The sequence below is a fragment of the Pterocles gutturalis genome, unplaced genomic scaffold (assembly GCF_000699245.1).
Source record: "Pterocles gutturalis isolate BGI_N339 unplaced genomic scaffold, ASM69924v1 scaffold32117, whole genome shotgun sequence".
NCBI lineage: Eukaryota > Metazoa > Chordata > Aves > Pterocliformes > Pteroclidae > Pterocles > Pterocles gutturalis.
This window is the reverse complement of record NW_010116474.1, coordinates 844-1,191: the sequence shown is the minus strand read 5'-3', so window position 1 is coordinate 1,191 and position 348 is coordinate 844. Positions and strand designations below refer to the sequence as shown.

Here is a 348-nt window from a genome sequence, read left to right as displayed (position 1 = left end):
GGCGGTACAGAGAGTGGATCTGGAAGAGCGCCGCAGGCTCACAGTCAGGGCACTGGCCCCGTTCTGGGTCCCCACGCCCGCCAAAACCCACCCTCGCCCTGTGGAAGGGACTCTGGCCCCGAGGTTCAATCCGAACTCACCTTTTTCAGCATAATGATGCCCAGAACAGCCACTCCCGTGAAGGACAAGGACACCAGGAACATCATCACGGCCACTGCCGTGTTCTTGCGCAGCGCTATCAGGCTCAGTATCCAGCCGCTGCAAAACAAGAGACGGCTGCCTGCAGGTTTCCTCTTCCCCCCCGCCCACCTCCTCCCTTTCTGGGGTGCTCGGCTGGCTGGGGCTCCC

The 348-nt window shown here is 62.4% G+C and overlaps 1 protein-coding gene across 1 annotated transcript in view; it reads right to left on the bottom strand.

The window, feature by feature from the left end:
* Positions 1-4: 4 nt before the first annotated feature.
* Positions 5-348, bottom strand: part of SCAMP3 (secretory carrier membrane protein 3) — a gene marked incomplete at both ends in the record, with an annotated part of 1,179 nt that continues 835 nt past the window's right edge. Inside the window, 2 exons of the mRNA XM_010075525.1 lie at positions 5-19; positions 141-258. Coding sequence (XP_010073827.1) covers positions 5-19; positions 141-258 — 133 coding nt within the window. The remainder of the gene's footprint in view (positions 20-140; positions 259-348) is intronic.